This window comes from Pan troglodytes, chromosome 3 (genome assembly GCF_028858775.2).
Source record: "Pan troglodytes isolate AG18354 chromosome 3, NHGRI_mPanTro3-v2.0_pri, whole genome shotgun sequence".
Taxonomy (NCBI): Eukaryota; Metazoa; Chordata; class Mammalia; order Primates; family Hominidae; genus Pan; species Pan troglodytes.
In genome coordinates, this window is record NC_072401.2 from 16,118,008 (window position 1) to 16,144,598 (window position 26,591).

A 26,591-nucleotide genomic window follows, 5' to 3' on the forward strand; every position below is an offset into this window, starting at 1 on the left:
AACAGCTTCACTGCATCAATCACACTTTGTTTTCATAGGCTTAGCATGTTGCAACTACGATGACATTCACTTTCACCAACTACGATGACATTCACTTTCACTAACTACGATGACATTCACTTTGGCCATTCCTTGATTATACACAGAAGGCAACAGAAAACAAAGAAATGTCCAACTTAGTGCTGATATATCAAGAACATGGGAGGTCATCTCCTGCATAACAATGTGATTCCTGAAATAAGAGAGCTACCATCTCCAGTTTCCTCTTATATATGTTAAGGAAAACCTAATCTCAAGAAATAGCAGTTTTCTCCATTTTGCGGCATGTCATTACTCCCTCTGGTCTTCCTGACTCCTGTCAATTGTTCTGCCTGAGAAAAATTTTGTTGATTTTCCTGTCATCTTAAGGTGAACTGGGCACTCAAAGACAATAGGGCGCAGTATAAAAAGACAGGTACATAGTAGTCTGAGCCATCTAAAATTTTCTCCAGTTACAAATACAGGAGGTTGATTTGCTTACTAATAACAGAAGAGCAGCTTTTTATGCTTCTGGGAAATTCAGTCTCCACCAGTGACTACCAAATGTGCAAAAAGGCACTGAACATACTTTGAAAAAGCATGTTCAATAAGCCCACTGTAGGGTAGAATATGTTTAAAAGAACAAAATCAAGAAGTATTTCTTGTGATTTTTGAAAGTAGGTTCAGGAATCAATTTCCAAAATACTATAGGAATTCTAGTCATGTCTAAAGCATCTCAGACTCTTCTCAATACTACATACTGTCCTCTCCCCTCAATCTTCGCTAAGAGTTGACATCAGATCCAGAAACTCTGGAAGTCTACATTACCAAAGTCCTCATTTTTCTACATTTGATAAAGCTGTCTTACAAGAAGTAAGACTCTATTATCCCTAAGAAATCAGTGTATCTAGAACATAAATAGTTCTAAATTCTTAATGAGTGCTACAAAACTCTAGAGGAATACCTAAAACTTTTAACAAGAATTTTAGTATTTCTATTAACTTACCATTTTTGATTACACTATTACATCCCTCAAAAATCTGACACAATGGATATTTAGAATATACATCTGCAAGAAAAACTTACCTTTCAAGATGTTAATTAATGAAAATGTAATTTTAAAATTTTATCAAATTTAACTAAATCTGAAAGTAAGACAGTCTGGTAATTAGAAATCTAGAAAACTAAATGGAAAAATTATTAGAACTGCTAAAAAAAATTTTAAATTAATTCCTTCAAAATTATCGCACTGTTAAAAGGCATTACCGTTAATGTTGTCACAGTAGTAAAAGTATTCATCATTCAGAGAAGGACATGCTGAAACCAAATCCTGCAGGCCTGCACCAGTTATAGTAAGACAACCAGAGAGATTAAGGTGCTCCAAATAAGGCAGCCCTCCTCCCAGAGTCAAAACCCTGTAAGAAAAATAATTTGACAATTAGAAGATATTAATCTATAAAAATGTTTGTATTCCTATGGTCCACTGAACCACTGTTTTACATACTTTTCAATATGGTAATGAGAAAATTTAAGAATTTCTGTAAAACACTGATAACTAACCTCATCCTTAGGCAGAAATACATTTAACTCAGAAAATGTTCAACATTTTTCCTAACAACATTCAATAAAGAAATCTATAAAACTGTTCTTTGTAAGAACATCATGGTAACTCAATTCTTAGAGGAAGTACTGAACCCTGGAGTTGTAATGTTCATTCTCCTACCCAACTGTATTAGTAAGTAAAAATTATCAAGAAAATTACTGAAGCTTAAAACCTAATGAGCAGTTGGGCAGGTTCTAAAAAAAAAATTATAGATACACCTAGCATATGATCCAGCAATTCCTGTCCCAGGTATATACCCAAGAGAATTAAAACCATGTTTACACAAAAACTTGCCCACGAACGTTCATAGTAGCATTATTCATAACAGTTAGAAAGTAGAAACAACTCAAATGTCCATTAACTAATAAATGGATAAATAAAATGTGGTACATCCATACAATTAAATATTCTGCAGCCACAAAGTACTGACACATAGTATAACATGCATAAACCTTGAACACATAAACCTAATTTTAAAAAGCCAGATACTAAAGGCCACATATTGAATGATTCCATTAATATTATCATTCCAGAAGAGGTAAATCCACAGAGACACAAAGTCGACTCATGGTTATCAGAGGCTGGGGAAAGGGGGAATGAGAAGTGACTGCTAATAAGTATGGGGTTCTTTTTGGGATGATGAAAATGTTTTGAATTAGTCTGTGGTGGATGGTTGAACAACCCTGTAAATATACTAAAAATCACTGAATTAATCGTATACTTTTAAAAAGCAGTAAATTTTATGGTATGTTAATTACATTTCAATAAAAAATAAAACCTAATGGCACACCCAAGAAGAATAAAAGCAGTATTTACATAAATAGGATAAAATTAAAAGGTGGTTCCTTGTATTTGGATGTTTAGATCTCTAGGAAGGCCAGAGAAGTCTTCCTTGATTATTCCCTCAAATAATATGTTTTCCAAACTTTTAGAATTCTCTTCTTCCTTGGGAACACCAATTATTCTTAGATTTGGTCATTTAACATAATCTCAAACTTCTTGGAAGCTTTGTTCATTTTATTTTATTTTTTTATTCTTTTTTCTTTGTTGGGTTGGGTTAATTTGAAAGCCTTGTCTTCAAGCTCTGAAGTTCTTTCTTTTGTTTGTTCAATTCTATTGTCGAGACTTTCCAGTGTATTTTGCATTTCTCTAAGTGTGTCCTTCATTTCCAGAAGCTGAGATTCTTTTTTATTTATGCTATAAATTTCTCTGGAGATTTTCCCATCCATATCTTATAACTTTTGTTTTTTTTTTTATTTCTTTAAGTTTCTATTCACCTTTCTCTGGTGCCTCTTTGAGTAGCTTAGTAATTGACCTTCTGATTTCCTCTTTCCGGCAATTCAGAGATTTCTTCTTCATTTGGATCCACTGCTGGTGAGCTAGTGTATTCCTTTGGGAGTGTTAAACAACCTTGTTTTGTCATATAACCAGAATTGTTTTTCTGGTTCCTTCTCATTGGGGTAGACTATGTCAGAGGGAAGATCTAGCTCAAGGGCTGTTATTCAGATTCTCTTGTCCCACAAGCATGTTCCCTTGATGTGATGCTCTCCCCACTTCCCCTAGGGATGGGGCTTCCTGAGATCCAAACTGCCATAATTGTTCTTTTCTGGGTCTAGCCACCCAGCAGAGCTGCTGGACTCCAGGCTGGTACTGGGGAATGTCTGTGATGAGTCCTGTGATGTGATCTGTCTTCAGGTCTCTCAGCCATGGGTACCAGCACCTGCTCCAGTGGAGATAGGAGGGGAGTGAAGTGGACTCTGTGAGGGTCCTTGTTTGTGGTTTTCTTTAGTGTGCTGGTTGGCCTCCAGCCAGGAAGTGCCGCTTTCAAGAAAGCATCAGCTGCAGTAGTATAGGGAGGGTACAAGTTTGCCCTGGGGTCACCTGGGTAAGTATTCAGGTTTCTCAGGCAGTGGGCAGGGCCATAGAGCTCCCAAGAGATTATGTCCTTGGTCTTTGGCTACCAGGGTGGGTAAAGACCATTAGGTGAGGGCAGGGTTATGCATGTCTGAGCTCAGACTGTCCTTGGGCAGGGCTTGCTACGGCTGCTGTGGGGGATTAAGGTATGGTTCCCAGGCCAGTGGAGTTATGTTCCCAGGGGTGTGGGTGGAGTTATGTCCCACGGGTATTATTGAGAGGTGACAGCGCGCTGGCAGTCCTCACAGCCCTCGCTTGCTCTCGGCACCTCCTCTGCCTGGGCCCCCACTTTGGCGGCATTTGAGGAGGCCTTCAGCCCACCACTGCACTGTGGGAGCCCCTTTCTGGGCTGGCCAAGGCTGGAGCCCACTCCCTCAGCTTGCAGGGAGGTGTGGAGGGACAGGCGCGAGTGGGAACCGGGGCTGCGTGCGGCACTTGCGGGCCAGCTAGAGTTCCGGGTGGGCGTGGGCTTGGCGGGCCCCACACTCAGAGCAGCCGGCCAGCCCTGCCGGCCCTGGGCAATGAGGGACTTAGCACCCGGGCCAGTGGCTGCGGAGGGTGTACTGGGTCCCCCAGCAGTGCCAGCCCACCGGCACCACGCTCGATTTCTCACCGAGCCTTAGCTGCCTTCCTGCGGGGCAAGGCTCGGGACCTGCAGCCTGCCATGCCTGAGCCTCCCACCCACTCCATGGGCTCCTGTGCCACCCGAGCCTCCCCGACGAGCACCACCCCCTGCTCCACGGTGCCCAGTCCCATCGACCACCCAAGGGCTGAGGAGTGCAAGCACACGGTGCGGGACTGGCAGGCAGCTGCACGTGCAACCCCGGTGTGGGATCCACTGGGTGAAGCCAGCTGGGCTCCTGAGTCTGGTGGGGACGTGGAGAGTCTTTATGTCTAGCTCAGGGATTGTAAACACACCAATCAGCACCCTGTGTTTAGCTCAAGGTTTGTGAGTGCACCAATTGACACTCTGTATCTAGCTGCTCTGGTGGGGCCTTGGAGAACCTTTATGTCTAGCTCAGGGATTGTAAATACACCACTCGGCACTCTGTATCTAGCTCAAGGTTTGTAAACACACCAATCAGCACCCTGTGTCTAGCTCAGGGTTTGTGAGTGCACCAATCAACACTCTATATCCAACTACTCTGGTGGGGCCTTGGAGAACATTTATGTCTAGCTCAAGGTTTGTGAGTGCACCAATCGACACTCTGTATCTAGCTGCTCTGATGGAGCCTTGGAGAACCTTTATGTCTAGCTCAGGGATTGTAAATACACCAATCGGCACTCTGTATCTAGCTCAAGGTTTGTAAACACACCAATCAGCACCCTGTGTTTAGCTCAAGGTTTGTGAATGCACCAATCGACACTCTGTATCTAGCTGCTCTGGTGGGGCCTTGGAGAACCTGTGTGATGAAACTCTGTATCTAACTAATCTGATGGGGACGTGGAGAACCTTTGTATCTAGCTCAGGGATTGTAAACGCACCAATCAGCGCCCTGACAAAACAGGCCACTTGGCTCTACCAATCAGCAGGATGTGGGAGGGGCCAGATAAGAGAATAAAAAGCAGGCTGCCCGAGCCAGCATTGGCAACCCGCTCAGGTCCCCTTCCACACTGTGGAAGCTTTGTTCTTTCGCTCTTTGCAATAAATCTTGCTACTGCTCATTCTTTGGGTCCACGCTGCTTTTATGAGCTGTAACACTCACCGCGAAGGTCTGCAGCTTCACTCCTGAGCCAGCGAGACCACGAACCCACCAGATGGAAGAAACTCCGAACGCATCTGAACATCACAAGGGACAGACTCCAGACGCGCCACCTTAAGAGCTGTAACACTCACCGCGAGGGTCCGCGGCTTCATTCTTGAAGTCAGTGAGACCAAGAACCCACCAATTCCGGACACATTATGGCTGGCTGCCTCTGCTCTGTCATACAGGTCACCCGGGAAGTTGGGGAAAGCTGGCAGTGAAAGGCCTCACACCCAGTTCCCACACAGCCCAACAGGCAGGTCTCACTCCCGCCATGCACACCCAACAGCACCATACCCCCTCAACCAGGCAACTGGTGAGCAGGGCTAAGATCCTGCCCAGACTACAAGCCTCCCCACTGAGAAAGCAAGCAGGGCTTTCAAGTTTCATGCCTGCCCATCTGCCATGGCTTCTGTGCTCGTATCTGAACTCCCCTTTCATCCCTTCCATCAGATTCTGTCCAGGAAACGTCCCATTCAATTGAAACTGTTACAACAAAGTTCAGCTGGAAGTTTCCTTCTCCCTGTGGTCTTTCCCCAATTCCAGTGACAGCCCTCCCCAAGGACCTCTGCAAGAAAAAGTCAGAAATGACTTCCCTGGGGACCAAGAATGCCCACAGGGATCTCTCCACTGCTTCCTCTACCCCTGTATTTTGCCCGGCTCTCTAAATTCATCTCAGCTCCAGGTAAGCTCAAATCCTTCTCCCATTATCTAGACGTTCAGGTTCCCCAGTAAGGATGTTGTGTTCAGAGGCAGATATTTCCCTGTCACACTTTGGGCACTCAGTTTTTCAGCTGTCTCACAGAGCCTGCAGTGGCAAAATGCCTCTTTCCCAAGATGGCTATTGTTAAAAAGTCAAAAAAACAACAGATGCTGGCGAGGTTGTGGAGAAAAAGCAATGTTTTTACACTGTTGGGAGTGTAAATTAGTTCAACCATTGTGGAGGACAGTATAGCAATTTCTCAAAGACCGAGAAGCAGCAATTCAACCCAGCAATCCCATTACTAGGTATATAACCAAAGGACTATAAATCATTCTATTGGGAGGAGCCAAGATGGCCGAATAGGAAGAGCTCCGGTCTACAGCTCCCAGCGTGAGCGACGCAGAAGACGGGTGATTTCTGCATTTCCATCTGAGGTACCGGGTTCATCTCACTAGGGAGTGCCAGACAGTGGGTGCAGGCCAGTGGGTGCGCGCACCGTGCGTGAGCCGAAGCAGGGCGAGGCATTGACTCACCTGGGAAGCGCAAGGGGTCAGGGAGTTCCCTTTCCCAGTCAAAGAAAGGGGTGACGGACGCACCTGGAAAATCGGGTCACTCCCACCCGAATATTGCGCTTTTCAGACCGGCTTAAAAAACGGCGCACCACGAGACTATATCCCACACCTGGCTCGGAGGGTCCTACGCCCACGGAATCTCGCTGATTGCTAGCACAGCAGTCTGAGATCAAACTGCAAGGCGGCAGCGAGGCTGGGGGAGGGGCGCCCGCCATTGCCCAGGCTTGCTTAGGTAAACAAAACAGCCGGGAAGCTCCAACTGGGTGGAGCCCACCACAGCTCAAGGAGGCCTGCCTGCCTCTGTAGGCTCCACCTCTAGGGGCAGGGCACAGACAAACAAAAAGACAGCAGTAACCTCTGCAGACTTAAATGTCCCTGTCTGACAGCTTTGAAGAGAGCAGTGGTTCTCCCAGCACGCAGCTGGAGATCTGAGAACCGGCAGACTGCCTCCTCAAGTGGGTCCCTGACCCCTGACCCCCGAGCAGCCTAACTGGGAGGCATCCCCCAGCAGGGGCACACTGACACCTCACACGGCAGGGTATACCAACAGACCTGCAGCTGAGGGTCCTGTCTGTTAGAAGGAAAACTAACAAACAGAAAGGACATCCACACCGAAAACCCATCTGTACATCACCATCATCGAAGACCAAAAGGAGATAAAACCACAAAGATGGGGAAAAAACAGAACAGAAAAACTGGAAACTCTAAAACGCAGAGCGCTTCTCCTCCTCCAAAGGAACGCAGTTCCTCACCAGCAACGGAACAAAGCTGGATGGAGAATGATTTTGACGAGCTGAGAGAAGAAGGCTTCAGACGATCAAATTACTCTGAGCTATGGGAGGATATTCAAACCAAAGGCAAAGAAGTTGAAAACTTTGAAAAAAATTTAGACGAATGTATAACTAGAATAACCAATACAGAGAAGTGCTTAAAGGAGCTGATGGAGCCGAAAACCAAGGCTCGAGAACTACGTGAAGAATGCAGAAGCCTCAGGAGCTGATGCGATCAACTGGAAGAAAGGGTATCAGCTATGGAAGATGAAATGAATGAAATGAAGCGAGAAGGGAAGTTTAGAGAAAAAAGAATAAAAAGAAATGAGCAAAGCCTCCAAGAAATATGGGACTATGTGAAAAGACCAAATCTACGTCTGATTGGTGTACCTGAAAGTGATGTGGAGAATGGAACCAAGTTGGAAAACACTCTGCAGGATATTATCCAGGAGAACTTCCCCAATCTAGCAAGGCAGGCCAATGTTCAGATTCAGGAAACACAGAGAACGCCACAAAGATACTCCTCGAGAAGAGCAACTCCAAGACACATAATTGTCAGATTCACCAAAGTTGAAATGAAGGAAAAAATGTTAAGGGCAGCCAGAGAGAAAGGTCGGGTTACCCTCAAAGGGAAGCCCATCAGACTAACAGCGGATCTCTCGGCAGAAACCCTACAAGCCACAAGACAGTGGGGGCCAATATTCAACATTCTTAAAGAAAAGAATTTTCAACCCAGAATTTCATATCCAGCCAAACTAAGCTTCGTAAGTGAAGGAGAAATAAAATACTTTACAGACAAGCAAATGCTGACCGATTTTGACACCACCAGGCCTGCCCTAAAAGAGCTCCTGAAGGAAGCGCTAAACATGGAAAGGAACAACCGGTACCAGCCGCTGCAAAATCATGCCAAAATGTAAAGACCATCGAGACTAGGAAGAAACTGCATCAACTAACGAGCAAAATCACCAGCTAACATCATAATGACAGGATCAAATTCACACATAACAATATTAACTTTAAATGTAAATGGACTAAATTCTCCAATTAAAAGACACAGACTGGCAAGTTGGATAAAGAGTCAAGACCCATCAGTGTGCTGTATTCAGGAAACCCATCTCACGTGCAGAGACACACATAGGCTCAAAATAAAAGGATGGAGGAAGATCTACCAAGCAAATGGAAAACAAAAAAAGGCAGGGGTTGCAATCCTAGTCTCTGATAAAACAGACTTTAAACCAACAAAGATCAAAAGAGACAAAGAAGGCCATTATATAATGGTAAAGGGATCAATTCAACAAGAGGAGCTAACTATCCTAAATATATATGCACCCAATACAGGAGCACCCAGATTCATAAAGCAAGTCCTGAGTGACCTACAAAGAGACTTAGACTCCCACACATTAATAATGGGAGACTTTAACACCCCACTGTCAACATTAGACAGATCAACGAGACAGAAAGTCAACAAGGATACCCAGGAACTGAACTCAGCTCTGCACCAAGCAGACCTAATAGACATCTACAGAACTCTCCACCCCAAATCAACAGAATATACATTTTTTTCAGCACCACACCACACCTATTCCAAAATTGACCACATACTTGGAAGTAAAGCTCTCCTCAGCAAATGTAAAAGAACAGAAATTATAACAAACTATCTCTCAGACCACAGTGCAATCAAACTAGAACTCAGGATTAAGAATCTCACTCAAAGCCGCTCAACTACATGGAAACTGAACAACCTGCTCCTGAATGACTACTGGGTACATAAAGAAATGAAGGCAGAAATAAAGATGTTCTTTGAAACCAACGAGAACAAAGACACAACATACCAGAATCTCTGGGACGCATTCAAAGCAGTGTGTAGAGGGAAATTTATAGCACTAAATGCCCACAAGAGAAAGCAGGAAAGATCCAAAATTGACACCCTAACATCACAATTAAAAGAACTAGAAAAGCAAGAGCAAACACATTCAAAAGCTAGCAGAAGGCAAGAAATAACTAAAATCAGAGCAGAACTGAAGGAAATAGAGACACAAAAAACCCTTCAAAAAATCAATGAATCCAGGAGCTGGTTTTTTGAAAGGATCAACAAAATTGATAGACCGCTAGCAAGACTAATAAAGAAAAAAAGAGAGAAGAATCAAATAGACACAATAAAAACTGATAAAGGGGATATCAGCACCGATCCCACAGAAATACAAACTACCATCAGAGAATACTACAAACACCTCTACGCAAATAAATTAGAAAATCTAGAAGAAATGGATACATTCCTCGACACATACACTCTCCCAAGACTAAACCAGGAAGAAGTTGAATCTCTGAATAGACCAATAACAGGAGCTGAAATTGTGGCAATAATCAATAGTTTACCAACCAAAAAGAGTCCAGGACCAGATGGATTCACAGCCGAATTCTACCAGAGGTACAAGGAGGAACTGATACCATTCCTTCTGAAACTATTCCAATCAATAGAAAAAGAGGGAATCCTCCATAACTCATTTTATGAGGCCAGCATCATTCTGATACCAAAGCCGGGCAGAGACACAACCAAAAAAGAGAATTTTAGACCAATATCCTTGATGAACATTGATGCAAAAATCCTCAATAAAATACTGGCAAACCGAATCCAGCAGCACATCAAAAAGCTTATCCACCATGATCAAGTGGGCTTCATCCCTGGGATGCAAGGCTGGTTCAATATACGCAAATCAATAAATGTAATCCAGCATATAAACAGAGCCAAAGACAAAAACCACATGATTATCTCAATAGATGCAGAAAAAGCCTTTGACAAAATTCAACAACCCTTCATGCTAAAAACTCTCAATAAATTAGGTATTGATGGGACGTATTTCAAAATAATAAGAGCTATCTATGACAAACCCACAGCCAATATCATACTGAATGGGCAAAAACTGGAAGCATTCCCTTTGAAAACTGGCACAAGACAGGGATGCCCTCTCTCACCACTCCTCTTCAACATAGTGTTGGAAGTTCTGGCCAGGGCAATCAGGCAGGAGAAGGAAATAAAGGGTATTCAATTAGGAAAAGAGGAAGTCAAATTGTCCCTGTTTGCAGACGACATGATTGTTTATCTAGAAAACCCCACTGTCTCAGCCCAAAATCTCCTTCAGCTGATAAGCAACTTCAGCAAAGTCTCAGGATACAAAATCAATGTACAAAAATCACAAGCATTCCTATACACCAACAACAGACAAACAGAGAGCCAAATCATGAGTGAACTCCCATTCACAATTGCTACAAAGAGAATAAAATACCTAGGAATACAACTTACAAGGGATGTGAAGGACCTCTTCAAGGAGAACTACAAACCACTGCTCAAGGAAATAAAAGAGGATACAAACAAATGGAAGAACATTCCATGCTCATGGGTAGGAAGAATCAATATCGTGAAAATGGCCATACTGCCCAAGGTAATTTACAGATTCAATGCCATCCCCATCAAGCTACCAATGACTTTCTTCACAGAATTGGAAAAAACTACTTTAAAGTTCATATGGAACCAAAAAAGAGCCCGCATCGCCAAGTCAATCCTAAGCCAAAAGAACAAAGCTGGAGGCATCACACTACCTGAATTCAAACTATACTACAAGGCTACAGTAACCAAAACAGCATGGTACTGGTACCAAAACAGAGATATAGATCAATGGAACAGAACAGAGCCCTCAGAAATAACGCCACTTACCTACAACTATCTGATCTTTGACAAACCTGAGAAAAACAAGCAATGGGGAAAGGATTCCCTATTTAAAAAATGGTGCTGGGAAAACTGGCTAGCCATATGTAGAAAGCTGAAACTGGATCCCTTCCTTACACCTTATACAAAAATCAATTCAAGATGGATTAAAGATTTAAACGTTAGACCTAAAACCATAAAAACCCTAGAAGAAAACCTAGGCATTACCATTCAGGACATAGGCGTGGGCAAGGACTTCATGTCCAAAACACCAAAAGCAATGGCAACAAAAGACAAAATTGACAAATGGGATCTAATTAAACTAAAGAGCTTCTGCACAGCAAAAGAAACTAGCATCAGAGTGAACAGGCAACCTACAGCATGGGAGAAAATTTTCGCAACCTACTCATCTGACAAAGGGCTAATATCCAGAATCTACAATGAACTCAAACAAATTTACAAGAAAAAAACAAACAACCCCATCAAAAAGTGGGCGAGGGACATGAACAGACACTTCTCAAAAGAAGACATTTATGCAGCCAAAAAACACATGAAAAAATGCTCATCATCACTGGCCATCAGAGAAATGCAAATCAAAACCACTATGAGATATCATCTCACACCAGTTAGAATGGCAATCATTCAAAAGTCAGGAAACAACAGGTGCTGGAGAGGATGTGGAGAAATAGGAACACTTTTACACTGTTGGTGGGACTGTAAACTAGTTCAACCATTGTGGAAGTCAGTGTGGCGATTCCTCAGGGATCTAGAACTAGAAATACCATTTGACCCAGCCATCTCATTACTGGGTATATACCCAAAGGACTATAAATCATGCTGCTATAAAGACACATGCACACGTACGTTTATTGCGGCATTATTCACAATAGCAAAGACTTGGAACCAACCCAAATGTCCAACAATGATAGACTGGATTAAGAAAATGTGGCACATATACACCATGGAATACTATGCAGCCATAAAAAATGATGAGTTCATGTCCTTTGTAGGGACATGGATGAAACTGGAAACCATCATTCTCAGTAAACTATCACAAGAACAAAAAACCAAACACCGCATATTCTCACTCATAGGTGGGAATTGAACAATGAGATCACATGGACACAGGAAGGGGAATATCACACTCTGGGGACTGTGGTGGGGAGGGGAGAGGGGGGAGGGATAGTATTGGGAGATATACCTAATGCTAGATGATGAGTTAGTGGGTGCAGCGCACCAGCATGGCACATGTATACATATGTAACTAACCTGCACAATGTGCACATGTACCCTAAAACTTAAAGTATAATAAAAAATAAAAAATAAAAAAAATAAATCATTCTATTATAAAGACATATGCATGCCTATTTTTATTTCAGCACTATTCACAATAGCAAAGACATGGACTCAACCTAAATACCCATCAGTCATAGAATGGATAAAGAAAATGTGGTACAAGGCCGGGCACAGTGGCTCATGCCTGTAATCCCAGCACTTCGGGAGGCCGAGGCAGGTGGACTGCCTGAGCTCAGGAGTTCTGGACCAGACTGGGCAACACGGTGAAACTCCATCTCTACTAAAAATACAAAAAAAAAAAAATTAGCCAGGTATGGCGGCATGAGCCTGTAGTCCCAGCTACTCTGGAGGCTGAGACAGGAGAATCACCTGAGCCTGTGAGGTGGAGGTTGCAGTGAGCCAAGATCGCACCACTGTACTCCAGCCCAACAGAGTGAGACTCCATGTCTCAAAAAAAAAAAAAAAGAAAGAAAGAAAATGTGGTACATATACACCATGAAATACTATGCAGCCATAAAAAGGAACAAGATCATGTACTTTCCAGGGACATGGGTGGAGCTGGAACTAACAAACCAGCAAACTGGTAAACCATCCTTAGCAAACTAACACAGGGACAGAAAACCAAATACTGCATGTTCTCACTTATAAGTGGCAGCTAAACGATCAGAACACATGTACACATGGAAGAAAACAACACATACTGGAGCCTGTCAAATGGCGGTGGGTGGGAGGAAGGAGAGGATCAGGAAGAATAGCTAGTAAATGCTGGGATTAATACGTGAGTGATGGGATGCTCTGTGCAGCAAACCACCATGGCACACGTTTACCTACGTAACAAACCTGCACATCTCGCACAGATACCCCTGAACTTAAAAGTTGGAAGTTAAAAGAAAAAAAAGGAATTAGAAAAGGAAACATGGACTAAATCCAAAGTAGCAGGAGGGGAAACAATAAAGATGAGAGCAAAAATTTTTTAAACGACAAATACAAAAATAATGAAGAAAAACAAAACCAGAAGTTTGTTCTCTGAGAATTTCAATAAAATTGGCAAAGCTTTAGCTAGATTAAGAAAAAAAGAGAAGACACAAATTACCAAAGTCAGAAATGAAACAGAGGATATTACCACTAATTTTATAGAAATAAAGATCATAAGAAGCCAGCATGGTGGTACATGCCTGTATTCCCAACTACACTTTAAGAGGCTGAGGTGGGAGGATTGCTTATACCTAGGAGTCTGAGGCAGCCTGGGCAACACAATGAGACTAAATATAATAATGATGAAAATAATTAAAAGATCGTACTCTCATAATCCAGAAACTCAAGAAATACCCAAACTGATCAAGAAGAAACAGAAAATCTGAATTGACTTATAAGAAGATGAATCAAAACCCTCTCAACAAAGAGACCAAAACAGTTTCACTGATAAATTTTACTAAACATTTAAAAAAGAATTAACATTGGCTGGGCGCAGTGGCTCACGCCTGCAATTCCAGCACTTTGGGAGGCCAAGGCAGGTGGATCACCTAAAGGTCAGGAGTTCAAGACCAGCCTAGCCGACATGGTGAAACCCCGTCTCTACTAAAAATACAAAAATTAGCTGGGCGCGGTGGCACGTGCCTGTAATCCCAGCTACTTGGGAGGGTGAGGCAGGAAAATCACTAGAGCCCAGGAGGTAGAGGTTGCAGTTGAGCCAAGATTGTGCCATTGCACTCTGGACGACAGAGCAAGACTCCGTCTCAAAAAAAAGAAGAATTAACATCAACCTTTCTCAAGCTCTGCCAAAAGAGGGCTGGGTGTGGTGGCTCATGCCTGTAATCCCAGCACTTTGGGAAGCAAAGGCAGGTGGACTGCTTGAGCCCAGGAGTTTGAGACCAGCCTAAGCAACATGGTGAAACCCCATCACTACTAAAAATACAAAAATTACCTGGGCATGGTAGCACACGCCTGTGGTCCCAGCTACTTATAGTGGTGGGGCAGGGGGGTGCTGAGGTAAGAGGATCACTAGGAAATTGTGGCTGCAGTGAGCCATAATAGCACCACTGCATTCCCAACTGGGTGACAGAGTGAGACCCTGTCTCAAAAAAAAAAACCTCTTCCCAAACACGGACAAGAAGGACAAATACAAAATTCATTCTATGAAACCAGTATTATCAAAGCCAAAAACACAACAAGAAAATTACAGGCCAATGTCCCTTATGAATACAGATGCAAAATTCCTCAGCTGATACCAGTAAACTGAGTTCAGTAGCATATTAAAAGGACTACACACCCTGACCAAGTGGGTTTTTATCAACTTTCAGTATATGAAAATCAACCAACAAATCACACATTAATAAAGGAAAAAAATGATCATCTCAACTGACTGAGAAAAAAACGTGACAAAACCCAATATTCTTTAAACTAGAAATAGACAGGAACTTCTTCAACTTGATAAAGGCCATATACATGAAAAACTCACAGCTAACATCATATTCAGTGGTGAAAGATACAAGCTTTTCCCTTAAGATTAGGAACAAGGTAAAAATGTACACTATTATCACCTCTAATTATCACAGTACTAGAAGTTTTAGCCAGAGCAATTAGACAAGAAAAATAAATAAATGACATCCAAATTGAAAAGGAATGTCAAGGTGGCACATGCCTGTAATCCCAGCTAGTCAGCAGGCTTAGGTGGGAGGATCCTTTGAGCTCGGGAGTTTGAGTTGAGCCTCAGCAACAAGTAAGACCTAGTTCCCCCCACCCTCCCAAAAAAGTAAAAGGAATAAGTAAAATTATCTCTATTTACAGATGATAAGATCTTCTATACAAAAAACCCTAAAACCTGTTAGAACTACATAAACTCAGCAGGCCAAGTACACATGCCAATAGTCCCAGCTACTAGGGTGGCTGAGGCAAGATGATCACCTGAGCTTAGGAGTCTGAGGCTGCAGCGAGCTATGATCATGTCACTGCACTCCAGCTTGGACAACAGAGCAAGACCCTGTCTCAAAAAAGAACAAAAAGAAAATTCAGAAAGATAAAGAGTTGACACACACAACACTCAGTTGCATTTCTATACATCAACAATTAACAATCTGAAAAATAAATTTTTAAAAATCCCATTTAGAATAGCATCAAAGAAAATAAAATATTAAGAAATTAACCACACAGGTAAAGGACTTGGATACCGAAAACTACAAAAGACTACTGAAAGAAATTAAAAAAGATCTAAACAAATGGAAAGATATCCCACATTCACGGGTTAAAAGACTTAATACTGTTGTCAATTTTACCCAAAGGGATCTACACATTTAATGCAATCCCTATCAAAATCTCAATGGCATTCTTTGCAGAAATAGAAAAAACCGACCCTAAAATTCTGATGGAATCTCAAGGAACCCCAGATACTAAATAACCTTGAAAAGGAAAAACAAAGTTGGAAAACTCACACCTCTTGATTTCAAAACTTACAACAAAACTACAATAATCAAAACAGTGTTGCCACTTCTGTTTAACATAATGCTGGAAATTCTAGTCAGAATAATTCGACAAGAAAAATAAAAGGTCTATTGTTGGGAGCAAGCCCCCCAAAATCTGGCCATAAACTGGCCCCAAAACTGGCCATAAACAAAATCTCAGCAGCACTGTGACATGTTCATGATGGCCATAACGCCCAAGCTGGAAGGTCGGGGGTTTACGGGAATGAGGGCAAGGAACACCTGGCCCACCCAAGGCGGAAAACCACTTAAAGGCATTCTTAAGCCACAAACAATTGCATGAGCGATTTATGCCTTAAGGGCATGTTCCTGCTGCAGTTAACTAGCCCAATCTATTTCTTTAATTTGGCCCATCCCTTCGTTTTCCATAAGAGATACTTTTAGTTAATCTAGTATCTATAGAAACAATGCTAATGACTGGCTTGCTGTTAATAAATACGTGGGTAAATGTCTGTTCAGGACTCTCAGCTCTGAAGGCTGTGAGACCCCTGATTTCCCACTTCACACCTCTATATTTCTGTGTGTGTGTCTTTAATTCCTCTAGCGCCACTGGGTTAGGGTCTCCCCAACTGAGCTGGTCTCGGCAGTCTATTTTGGAAAATCAGAAATTAAATTATCTGTCTGTAGATGGCATGATCTTATATGTAGAAAACCCTAATGAATTCACAAAAAAAGTTAGAACTAATAAATTTAGCTGAATAGTAGGATACAAAATCAACATGCAAAACTCAGTTATATTTCTATATACTAGCAATAAACAATTTGAAAAGTTTAAGAAATAAAATTGTATTTACAATAGCATCAAAATGTGTAATATTTAAGAATAAATTTAACCAAGGACTTGTACACTGAATTAAACAAGAAATGGAAACAACAATTCAAATAAATATTTATATGCCAACATTCATAGCAGCATTATTCACAATAGCCAAAAGGTGGAAACAACCTCAGTGTTCATCAACAGATGGATAAACAAAATGTGGTATATAAAAAGGAATGACGTTCTGATACATGCTACGATGTGAATAAACCTTGAAACACACTAAGTGAAATAAGCGAGATACAAAAGGACAAGTAATGTATGATTCCACTTATATGAGGGGCCCGAAGAAAGTTAAAAATTTAGATAAGAGGCTATTTTTAATTAACAGCCAAGATTTATTTTCATTCCTATGAAAGCCGGAAAATAATGTATTAAGACCACAAATGGCCCTATCTGTTCCCTATGGTTTCAATCTAACTAAAACCTTATCAATTTAACATTCTCCAGTCAATGCTCCTTTTTTTGAGACAGGGTCTGGCTTTGTTACCCTGGCTGGAGTGCAATAGTGCCATCTCAGCTCACTGCAACCTCTACCTCCAGGGCTCAAGTTATCCTCCCACCTCAGCTTGCTGAGTAGCTGGAACTACAGGTGCATGCCACCATGCCTAACTGATTTTTGTTTTTCTTTTGGGTAAAGATGTAATTTTGCCATGTTGCCCGGGCTGGTCTTGAACTCCTGGGCTCAAGTGATCCTACTGCGTTGGCCTCCCAAAGTGCTGGGATTACAGGTGTAAGCCATCACACCCAGCCTCAATGCTCTTTTAACAAGCTCCACATTACCAACTTGTCAAAACTCATGCTACTCATCCTGAATAAAAATAATGACTAAAGCAGGATACACTGAATGCTCCCAACTGGTATACCTGAACATTTCTATTCCTATAAATTAAGTTGTATCTTTACATGAGTTGTATTTTTTCCTCAAACCTACTGACACAAGTTGTACTTATTGTAACTGGTTGACTGAAACACTTTTTAAACTGATACAATGAATGCAAAAAGAGTTGCTTCTAAAAATTAAATTTTTATTTTCTATTTCCTCAGTCTCTCAGGAAATGTACACAGAATGCCCTAATTTTATCTCTCTCTCTACTCAAATGATGCCTGTTTCTTTTCAAAGAAGCCTTTCCTGGTTCATTCACTATGAAGTGGCATTCTCTGTATTCTTAAGTAAAGTACCCATACTTTACTTTTCTTCAGAACATTCAGTCTGATACTATGTTTTCTGTCTATTTCTACCATTAGATTACAAACTGCATGAAGGCAGAGAATTGTCTTAGTTACTCTAGACCTCTAGCAATTAGAACAGTGCAAGAAATGTAGTAGGTGCTCAATAAAAATTTAAATGTTTAGAAAGAATCCTTCAAGATAAGGTTTAATTAAAATGAGGGAATATGCACTCAGACAAGACTTTTTCAATTAGCCACGGATAAGACAGATCCTATGTGTTCCCTTGTTCCCAAAATGAATTTTTCCTTCAATTCAAACGCAAACTTTCTTTTCAAGAATACCTCACATGCAAGCTCTTCACTACTACTCAGGAAAACCCTAAAGAATAAGTGCAATTTATTTCCAATCCCAACAGCAGTAAATTATCCACTTTGTTCTAAGGTTGATAATATCAGAATTTGTTAATAAAGTGCCAAAAATCATACCCTAAAACAACAACTAAAAACCTTTTCTCTGCTTTTCTTCAAATTTCTCTTAAGAAATTAACTCTCTGCCTTTTCAGGAAGTGGGGAGGGAAACTCTTTGGTATTCAAATAAAACGTTACAATTCTGCTTTTAAATAAAGTGTGCTCCCTTCTAGTGTTTTCCAAAACCTTATACTAGAAGAGTTTCTAAATACTTTGAAAGCAAAAAAAACAAAATTTTGATTCATCAAAATTTTGACTGCCCTTGAAATCAATTTTTAATTATATAAAATTTTAGTAAGTTCTGGGTTTTTTTAAAACATCCTAAAAAACTAAAAGATAAGAAAACTGCCACATGGTCAGAAGTCATTGCGGCTCTGAAAGGTCACAGGTATTACTTCATTCTTTGAAAAAAACACGAAAACTGGTCATACTGAAAATGCAAACTGAATAGAGCTATAAATGAATTTCAATAAGGTATGACAGTAATGAAAAAAATGACAATGAAAAATGAATTACGAGGTTTTAAATTGAACTAAAAATTGCTTTTACTTTCTAAAATCAAGTTGCATTCAAAAACAAAATCATATTACAGTTAGGAATACATACATGTAACAAAAATTTTTTAAAGAATAAAACTCAGAATAAAGTTATCTTTGCTTATGTTTTTAAACTATAACATATGACCTTGGATTTGAGAAAACAGAAAATTAATGAAATGATTCACAGCAGCCAAACCACAGTTATACCAGTTACCTCGGGGAAAACACTTTTGGTTACTGTATATGACTTATAAAAAAATTTTACAATAATTTCTTTTTTTTTTTTTTGAGACGGAATTTCGCTCTGTCGCCCAGGCTGGAGTGCAGTGGCATGATCTCGGCTCACTGCAAGCTCTGTCTCCCGGGTTCACACCATTCTCCTGCCTCAGCCTCCCGAGTAGCTGGGACTACAGGTGCCCGCCACCGTGCCCAGCTAATTTTTTTTTTTTTTTTTATAGAGATGGGGTTTCACCGTGTTAGCCAGGATGGTCTCAATCTCCTGACCTCGTGATCCACCAGCCTTGGCCTCCCAAAGTGCTGGGATTACAGACGTGAGCCACCGCACCCGGCCTATAATAATTTCATATGAATTATCTTTTCTAATGGTAGGGAGTATTAAGTTTTATGCTGGAAGAATTCTTCATTATAAAATATCTGACATCCCATTATCAAAGAAAAGCATGTATCCAATTTCCAAAGGCTCATGTCAAAGATAATCGATTACTGCACATCAGTTTCCACTTATTGAAAATCTATTGTGTATCATTGTTAGATGCCTTATATATATTCCTCTTACATAAGCCTCAAAGTATAAGGTTAAGTATTTTGCACGAAGCCAGTCATACAGAAAAAAGCAAAATCAATCTACATCAAGTCTGCCATGCTCCCAAGTCAGTGCACCATGGTATTTTCTCCAACAGTGCATAAGTGTACTCATAACCTAACAAATCTTGAAGTGGGTCCTATAAAACATATAGAACCTAGCTGCTGAAAAGAGCTACCTGTCTGGGCTGATACATGTGTCACCTTCAGCCCTTCTTTCCTCTAGGAGGTTAAAAAAAAAAAAAAGTCGGTTTAATCTGCTGAAGATTATGCTTATTAAAAAAAAAACAGAAAAGAAAATGCAGAACTTCTTCCACATGTTCTCTTTATGACTTAAAAAAGCAACAGAAGGTAAGCTGATCATGATCAAAGACCAAAATTTCTAAACTCTAGCTACATATAAAACTCTAGCTCAGCTTTGGCTTTTGTAAACACTTAACAGCCGTGTAGTCGGACTAAATGACTTCCAGGGACAGCCTACATTTTCCAAAACCCTCAATATAAAACTATAACATACAGAAATAATACACAGCAACAGAATATGCATATTTTCTTGTTACATGTTCTTGAGAGTAAAAATTGTACCTTATTCATCCACTAAAGTACCTTAAAATATGTGATGTAGCCATTTACTATTTATTAAACTTTCAAATTTATGTTCTTCCATACATCACAATGGATTTGAACTGACAGAAATGAAACTTCATACTGGTAACAGAAGTTACACTGCTCCAAAACTCTGAAGTAGGGCAGATCTTGGTTAACCCTTTTTGCTAAGTAAATCAACTGAAAAGAATGACTTAGATCAAAATTTTTATATTCCATTTGGAAATGAGAACACGTCTATTTCTTAATATTCTGGAACTGATAACTCACCTGAGACCATGGTCTGTGATCTGATAACATCCAGATAAACTGAGAAACAGAAGTACACGTCCAGTCTCTTGATCAGATTTTTCACTCCCAAAGTAAATTAAGTCTTTTCCCCTAGGCAATCTAGTCCTTGCTGCTTTTCTACACATTGCAGAAGATTCTGGGAGTGATGACATAGTTCTTAAAGCTGTTCCTGTACAACAAAATGAGTGACCACAATATGCAAAGGCTGGAGAAGCACAATGCTGCTGCCAACAGACACTAGTCCTTAGTCCAACAATGTCCTTACTAAAACAACCAGAGGTGGAACAACTAAAGTTGGATGCTGTTTCCATTACACAAAGACTTTCAACATTTCTATGTCTCCATTCCACAGTATCTTCAATATCAGCCAAATCTTCAGCATCTAACATCCACACATAAGGAGAAGTGAAATTCTCAGAAGAAACAGGCTTAGTCCAGGGGTGTTCATTATCTATTTCTTCTCCAATGCCCTTGTTAGTTAAATCGTGCAAACAGGCGTACTGCTTGGTGGACTGCATGGTAATGTCTTTATTTTTCCACGTAGTTGAAGTAATTTTGCTTGTAGATGTTTTCAAAAAGCCACTTTGATGAGATGTCAGAATTCCAAGAGCTCTGGAAATCTTCTCTAGGGCCACATCTGTGATTTTCTCACAACCAGACAGGTCAAGATGCCGAAGACTCTGGCAGCAACCAAGCCAAGACCAACTATAATTAAAAGACAAGACTATTAATGAATATTGTTAAATTTTTCAAAAGCATTTGACTGTATGTATGTAGATGAAAACCAGAAGAAAGATTTTACATCTAATATAATCACTTAAGTATTTAGTGAATTATCTATTGTTAAGGTACTATTCTTGATGCTAGGGATACAAAAACTCAATGAGAGTAATAAGGAAGTCAAAGTATTCCTAACCTAACAGAAGGGTAGGATTTGAGAGGGGTAAGGATTGGAAGACTTAAGTTTATTATCCTAAAAGTAGTCAGCAGAAGTAAGGCTGCAAACACATGAAAGAAAGAGAAGAATAACTGATGGTTAATGAGGAAAATCCATAATAAACAAGCTCTAGGAAGATGGAGCATTAGCTTTAGCCCGAGAAGACTATACCTCTTCCTCTACAGCAGGAAAAAAGGTGCTGATATAAATAGTTGGGTGGGAAAGAGGGAGTGAGCAATAATACAGAGAATTGGTGGTCAAGGAGATATACTCTGGGAAGAAGGTGGCTTGAAGAAAGTTACACTATACTATTTCAGAGTAACTGTGAAGAATCTAAGAGGGAGCTTTGCCAAATGGCACTTAGAGCCCAACTAAAACTAAAACTTCTTAAAAACATATAATACCAATCTACATGGTTGCATAGCAGGGCTCAAGGGCCTAGACAAAATATAGGACTACAGAGACTGCAAGATAATACAGATGGGATTTTTGGATCAGCTGGGACCTATGAGTAAGAAGTGAAGAACTGGAGGGTGCTATCAAATTATACTCAGACATGACTGAGATTTGATAGTAAAAAATAATAGTATGATTAAACTGCAATTACATAAATGAAACCTTATAAAATAGTTTTTCATTATATTTAAATTGTTTAAAATAACAAACCTGTCAAATGCAGAATCTGAAATGTCAGTCTGGGTAAGATCCAGATGCTCCAGGTTAGGACAAAGCTCTAAAATCTGCCTAACCTAAAAGGCAAGAAATTGTCACTGTGAAGATCTGCAGAACTTCAGTTAGCTAAGTAACAGATGACTATTAGTAAACATAATCTAGTTCACAAACTTTCGTGAATATAAAAAAAAAATCACTTGAATACTTGAAAAAAGTATAATAAAATATTCTGGGCTCAAATCCCTGAGAATCTTTTTTTTTTTTTTTTTTTTTTTGAGACGGAGTCTTGCTCTCTCACCCAGGCTGGAGGGCAGTGGCAGTATCTTGGCTCACTGCAACCTCCGCCTTCCGGGTTCAAGCGATTCTTCTGCCTCAGCCTTCTGAGTAGCTGAGACTACAGGCACATGCCACTACATCCGGCTAATTTTTGCATTTTTAGTAGAGATGGGGTTTCACCATATTGGCCAGGCTGGTCTTGAACTCCTGACCTCATGATCCACCCACCTCGGTCTCCCAAAGTGCTGGGATTACAGGCATGAGCCACCGCACCTGCCCAAGTATCTGTTTTAGCAGTTATGAGACTAAACCAGGATTTTTACATTTTTAAGGAACACTCAAGATTCTGATGTAGGAAGTCGTAATATCCACTTTTATAAAACAGTGATTTCATCTCATTTGCCCATCTTAACATGCCTTACATATTATTTTAAAAATCACATAAAACTGGGCTTTATCACTTAACATCTGTGAAACTGAATAAAATGTTTAACCTCTTCTAGTCAGTTTCCTCATCTGTAACATATAGGTAATGATAATTATGCTACAAAGATTGTTGTGAGAACTGCAATGAAATAATAAGTAACCTAGCAGTGTATGCCTACCCATAGGAAGGCACTCAATAATCATTTTTGGGTTTGTTTCCCCTTAATTAAACTCAGGAATGAGCAAACCAAAGTCTTATCATGCTGTTTTTCTTAATACCCAAACTAGTGTTAATTTAAACATACCATTTTGCTGGAAACTGCAGAGCTGTATGCTAATACTAAGGTTTTTACAGAAGTACCAACATATGGTAGAACGTTATGAATTAAGCCATGGAGTAAACGTTTTTCCATTTGTGCAATGCTGATAGCAATTGATTCCTCCGCAGACTCTTCTGTAAAATGAATTCAAAAGTCCAAGAACTTGATAAACTGATAATAATTAAGCTACTCAAGCGCTCACCAAATTGTTAAATATGACATACTTTGTGCTATCCTTATACTTTCTTATGTAAACCATCCCATTTTTAGGCAATGAAAAAGTTTTGGAAAAAAATGTGAAAACTGAAAAGAACAGCAAAAGTTTTCAAGAGAAAAGAGAATATGATATCAAAAGAAAAATGATCCATAGTAAAACGTACTATCATTGATTCCACATAACTAAAAAGGGCACAAAGCTAGAAAAGATTTGAAACTCAACTAAATTAGCCTGATCATAATGAATCAAGCAAAGGAAGGTACTTTAGAATTTCTAAGAAGCTAAAAATGAGCATGGCTTTTGGTTTTACTTAATAACTTCTGTAAAGCTTGGATGTTTACAACAGAATGTACTACTGTAACATCCACCATGAAAACACCATAAACTCCAATTCGAAAAAAGGAAAAAACACACTACACTAAAAAGAATGAATAATTGTATTGTATTACCTTTCTAAGGATCCTATTGTTATTATTCTTACCTAAAGACCAATTTGAATGTCTTTAAACATAAAATGATTTAACAGACTAAGTTAAGGAAGTCTCATTTAAAACAAAACTAAGTATAGCAGACAAAAGGATATCAACTAAAAGAATTTGTTACTCATGGTTCCTTGTTTAGATATTATCCTAAATTCCTCCTTTAGCCAGACCCAGACACACACACACACACACACACACGAAGATAAAATATAAGGAGATAAAAATTACTTTAGTGAGCCGTACTCATTCTACTATAATTTTATTCCCAAACCATTCTTTTGTTTCTGTGGCCCTCACTATCTAAATGTATACTATTTACTGTGAAAATTTTAAATTTTTAATTTTTTATTGATATACAATAATTATGCATATTTTGGGGGTACATGTGATACTTTGGAACCTGTATACAATGTGTGGTGATTAAATCAAGGTAATTGGGACTGTGAAATCTTTAAGAAAGTTAAACATTCTATGAAAAACAATAACTTTTTAGGACAAGTAAAAAGACAAGGCAGCTAAACCGAAAAAAGCACTGACAGTTTAGTCTTTAATAATCAACAGATATATTATCTAAAAAGGCTCAATCTTTACAGCGTTAACTTTTCCTTTTCAATATGAAGGAAATCGAGTCTTTCCTCTGGCTATCTTCAAGTATTGAGACAAATACACTGAATTTGTGAGAACCTTCGACATTCTTACCACGGGTATTATGAATTAATTTTCTAGAATGAATAAACTGAGACTTCCTTAAGTTGACATCTGAGCAAATATCTCATCTCCTTCAGGTCTTTACTCAAATTTCCCAAAGGACCTTAACTAATCACTCAATTTAAAACTGCAATTTTAAATTCTTCTTGGCATGTTTTCCTTGTCTTATTTTTCTCTACAACACTTGTCACCATCTAATATGGAATATATTTTACCTGTATTTATTGTCTGCCTCCCGTCTCTAAATTTTAAGCTCAACAAGGGCCAGTTTTGTTTTGTTTTTTTCCATTTTGTTCACCATTAGATCCTTCATACCTAAAACAATGCCTGCCACAGGTAGCAGATCACCAAATCTATCAAACTAGAATAGACCTTTTCCTTATATAGGACATTTTGAATCTTTACATCAAAATGTGGCACATCTGCATTTCATAAAAATGAACTACTTTAGCTGCTGATACAACAATCTTTATACTTACACTGTTACTTTCCACGTGTCTTTTTTCCACATTTAATTCTTTCGTCAGACCAAATTACTTTAAGCAAGTAACTTTATAAATAAAATTTCCTATAGTTTCACTTTTACCAACTAGAAGAATGTCTCATCTGTTCATTTTTTACTATTTTACCATCTTTTAATAACTATTATCTAGAATATCCAAGACAGAATTTGTTTTCCTCCTCACACTTCCAAATAGCATCTCTCTGCACAAGTATGACAGCATTTTTCCATCATATACTTTAAATTAAAAATTATGTTTTCTAAATTCTCTCTCATTTGTGAGTTCTTTGGAGTAGCGATGAAGTCTTATCCATCCTTGAACTCTCCCACAGTGTTTAATGAATGGCTACATTAGTTTTTGTAATCCCTTACCATTTACAAAGAATATTTATGTATATTACTTCTTAATTCTACAATAACCTTATTAGGCAAGTATTAAGACTATCTACAAACGAGTAAGTCGACTCAACAGTTTCATCCTATTTCCCTCAAGCCACAGATGACTCAATAGATGCTGTGCAACTGATCACTTGAAGTGGTGCTAAAATCACATTGTAAACTACAAAGCACTATAATAAACGTACATTATTTTCATAAGAAAAAAGGTACCATTTTCTGATTTTTGATTTTAATATAAAAACAAGAGAAATAATCCTATGCACTCTTTAAAGTACTTCAAACAACTAATTTAAAATTTTATTATTATTCCTTCAAATTTTAAAAAGTAGTAGGCTTAGAAACACCAGTTTCTTTAGAAAACACAAAATACATAAATCTAATACCTAATTATAAGTACTTAATTATCAATTATTAAAACACTATGTAATAATTTTAATTCCAAACAAGCTTACCAGATTCATCTATGTCAGCATCTTCATCCCACTCATGAAAAGCACGACTTTCATCTTTCCTATTTTTCACCCATTCTTCATCAGGTTCAGTATCAAGTTCAGTTGCAGGACCACTATACCAGTCACCTACTCAATGAATAAACAAGTAAAAGGTTCAAAATAATATCAGATTGCCTGCAATTATGAAAAACTAAGCTATTTATGATAAAAATCTCTAGACAGAGAAAACATCTGAGCCCTAGGCAATAAGCAACTGTTTTTTTTTTTAATACTTTTAAGTTCTACGGTACATGTGCACAACGTGCAGGTTTGTTACATAGGTATATACGTGCCATGTTGGTTTGCTGCACCCATCAACTCATCATTTACATCAGGTATTTCTCCTAATGCTATCCCTCCCCCAGTCCCCTACCCCCACCACAGGACCTAGTGTGTGACGTTCCCCGCCCTGTGTCCAAGTGTTCTCTTTGTTCAATTCCCAACTATGAGTGAGAACATGCAGTATTTGGTTTTCTGTCCTTGTGACAGTTTGCTAAGACTGATGGTTTCCAGCTTCATCCATGTCCCTGCAAAGGACATGAATGCATCATTTTTTATGGCTGCATAGTATTCCATGGTGTATATGTGCCACATTTTCTTAATCCAGTCTATCATTGATGGACATTGGGCTGGTTCCAAGTCT

At 39.5% G+C, this 26,591-nt stretch overlaps 1 protein-coding gene across 6 annotated transcripts in view; it reads right to left on the bottom strand.

Annotated features, from left to right (window-relative positions):
* Positions 1-26,591, bottom strand: part of FBXL5 (F-box and leucine rich repeat protein 5) — an 82,984-nt gene that overhangs the window by 5,981 nt on the left and 50,412 nt on the right. For all 6 annotated transcript variants that reach the window (XM_016951373.4, XM_063808643.1, XM_063808642.1 and 3 more), the window contains 5 exons: positions 25,910-26,035; positions 23,135-23,283; positions 22,122-22,204; positions 20,498-21,223; positions 1,285-1,433 (listed from right to left, as the gene is read on the bottom strand). In XM_016951373.4, the coding sequence (XP_016806862.1) occupies positions 1,285-1,433; positions 20,498-21,223; positions 22,122-22,204; positions 23,135-23,283; positions 25,910-26,035 (1,233 nt within the window). The remainder of the gene's footprint in view (positions 1-1,284; positions 1,434-20,497; positions 21,224-22,121; positions 22,205-23,134; positions 23,284-25,909; positions 26,036-26,591) is intronic.